This window comes from Rhizophagus irregularis, chromosome 28, assembly GCF_026210795.1.
Source record: "Rhizophagus irregularis chromosome 28, complete sequence".
In the NCBI taxonomy this organism is placed as follows: Eukaryota; Fungi; Glomeromycota; class Glomeromycetes; order Glomerales; family Glomeraceae; genus Rhizophagus; species Rhizophagus irregularis.
Genome location: NC_089456.1, coordinates 2898256 through 2901595, shown reverse-complemented (window position 1 = coordinate 2901595; position 3340 = coordinate 2898256). Strand labels below are relative to the sequence as shown.

Sequence of the window (3340 nt, the reverse complement as noted above, 5' to 3'; positions counted from 1 at the left end):
GTAAAAGATAATGAATTTTAAAGAAAATTGATAAATCTTATTTAAAAATAATCAGGCCGTCATGAGGTTCTCGAATAAAATAATATAAACAATACAAAGAGATATATTTTTATTTAACTAAGGAAAATTTTGATTAATGATTGAGGTTTAATAACGACGTGCAAGGTAATACAATTTTGTTATTAATTATTGATTTACCCGATTTTATGCACCAAAAGAAGGTTTCGCATGATTATTACCGATATCCCATCTATAATTTAAAATTTTTCCAAAAATTTAAATTTCTGACCATTTGACGTAATAAAGTTTATTAAAATCAAAACCGATTAAATTTAATAAACCAAAAGTTAGGATAATATTTCAACCCCTATCATACTGCACAGTATAAAATTAGTAATTACACTCTTTGCCCAATATGACATCAATGACACAAACTATCAAGTGTTTACATATATATTTAATTAAAGCCCATTTTCAATTAGTACAAAGCTTAAATTTGGTCAATATTGTAAATAACTTAAATAACAATGACCTAAATGACAATCATTAAAATGATTCTCTATAACACGAAAATTATTTGGTCCAAAACTTTATCAGTTGCTGGAACTTGGAATAAGGAAATATTAACATTTGAACACATTTTGTATCTAACCATTTACCGTATTCTTCCAATTTTAAGCACCACTGACTTTTGACAAAAAAAACTTGAAAAACAAAAAATAAGCACCAAGCGATCATTATTTTGTTTTGTGACACAAGAATTGTTCATGGCTAGTATCACAAATAACATTGTCATGCGCGTTATACATTGGCGTAACTAGTGCAACGAACAAGTAGATCGTCTTATCTATTATGATATCGTGTAATTAATCATGTAACGTTACCTACGTTAATTGTATAAAAGAAATGAAAGCGAAAATTTTTAAAATTTTTGTAACTTTTTAACTTATTAATTATTCAAAATGTCTAAAAAAGATATGATATTTACTGAAATTATTGCTGACTCAACACGAAAAAAAAAGATGAAAAAATTAAATCTTGAAAGTAAATTATCTGATATTCGTAAAGAACTCAAGAAAGGCATCAATGATATGAATATATTACTATTCGCAAGAAAAATAGATGATGATTTTGCAGAAATTGACCGTGAAGATGAAGATGATATGCTTTTAAATGAAATTGTATTTGAAGATTCAGAAAACAAATTTTTGTATTTATTAAAAAATTCAAGCCCAAGTTGGAATTATTTGAATGAGAAACGTAAATTAGACCACGGACGAATTATGAGCTTTGATGGAAATAAAGAAGCTAATAATAGAGCATTTAAATTGAAGGATTGTGAATTTAATTTAATTGGTTCTGAAGGATATAAATGTGACCAACTTGAATTTAACTCAGAAGAGGATTGGATGAAGAAAACAAATTTATTTTTTGGTATTGATATTAACCTACAGGATTTTATTGGATTTGGATTATCAATCGGAAAATCAAAAAGTGAAAATCTTAAAGATGAAATTAACTCAACTTATAAATATACAGAAATTGGCAAAGCAACGTTGAAATTTAGTAAAGAAAATTTAAATTTTAAAAATGATGTCAAACATGCCATAGAATCTAAAGAGCCTAGACAATTCTTTGAAATTATTGAGAAATATGGTCATTTTATTCCAACTGAAATTATTTTGGGTGGAAGAGTTTATTTTAAAGGCGTCAGATCATCATCTAAAAGATCTACAAATAAATCTAAGGAAGGGTCCGTGAACGTGAATATTGTATCTTCGAATGCAAAAATAGGAGGTGATTCTGGCGACTCAAATAAAAAATCAAATTTCCACAGCTCTGATCGTATGAGATTACTTGGAGGAAAGCATCCTGCTGGTGAAAAATTCGATGAAAAAGCTTGGATTGAATCTTTAGAAGATTATCAAACTTGGGATTGCATAGAATTTAAAGATCCAGTTAGTGTTTTTAAATTATTACCTGATGATTTATATAAAGACGTATTTAAATCTATTGGAAAAAGAATCCTTTATACGACGAATATTGAAGATCAATATTATTATTTAAATGATCCTAGAAGATATAGAACTATCGAATTAAGTAATATACCAAGAAATATTTCAGACATCATTTTAAATAAAGAAGCTGATTGTGATGTCTTTGCAGCAGTTGTTGATACTGACGAAAACTCAAAAGAATTATTTTTTAACTGCCAAATTTTGAAAAAGCAAAATACAAAGCCCAGCATTATAATTCATGGTATTCAAAAAAAATTCCAACAATGTACATGTAAATTGAATGTTAGAATAATGATCGTTGGTTACGATGTAGATTTTAATTGCATTCTTTCAAATGTTAATGTTAAATTGATAAGCACTACTTATAATTCAAACCAACCTGGCATGGTATTACCATTTGAAGATGAATTAATAACAACAAATACTCCTTTTTTGGGAATTCCTGTATTAGAAAATTTGAATTATTTGAATTCTTCAATTGCAATTGGATATAATTTCCACAAATTATATGATAAACATAATGAACTTAATATAGAAATATTTCCTTATTGCTTAAAAACAAAGCGCTATGTCAATTTACCCAAATTCACTTTTTGTACCATTATCATCAGAGATTGTCCTGATAAAGCCTACAAATTAATTAAATTAGATCATTCGCAAAAAGAACTTGATATTAGTAAACATTTTCATGACCTGAATCCAAAATATATTAGTTTATATTTATCAGATGTTGATAGTTATTTACCAGTTTTTATGAATCAAAAAAGTAAAAAAGTATATTTAGAACATATTTGCAAGAATTGTGAGAAATGTACTTCAAAATCATTACAAACAAAAAAATCAAAAATTGAATGTATTGAGTGTATATTTTTTAATCCATAAAGAAATATCATCATTAGTTATTATTGTTATACTGTAATCTTTTATTTATAAATATTTATTTATATTAATAAAATCGCCCAAAATGGGTAGGTTAGAACCTATCATTTGCTTTTGTCAGAATTTGAGCTGACAATTTTGTTATACATGTTTGAATTTTAAGTATCCAATCCAATTTGTGCGTCTAGTTCCCATGGATAATTGCCTGTCCACAGTCGCCCTATAAAAAAATTGGATACGTTTTTTATAAAGTTTTTATACGATTTTTTTTCCTTAGAAATAACGTATCATAATAGGATACGGAAAAATGCACAATTCCGTATCACTAAAAATATGGTTTGGATACGGAATTTGCACGGAATTTATATGGAATTTACATGATTTGATCACTGATTTTATCACGAAATTTATACGATTTGGTCACTGAATTTACTATTTGTATT

At 26.8% G+C, this 3340-nt stretch overlaps 1 protein-coding gene across 1 annotated transcript; it reads left to right on the top strand.

The window, feature by feature from the left end:
* Positions 1–962: 962 nt before the first annotated feature.
* OCT59_019263 (uncharacterized protein) lies at positions 963–2900 on the top strand (the record flags this gene model as incomplete). The annotated part of the gene is made up of 1 exon (XM_066135904.1): positions 963–2900. The coding sequence occupies one exon, from the start codon at positions 963–965 to the stop codon at positions 2898–2900; it is 1938 nt and encodes a 645-aa protein (XP_066005150.1).
* Positions 2901–3340: the final 440 nt, after the last annotated feature.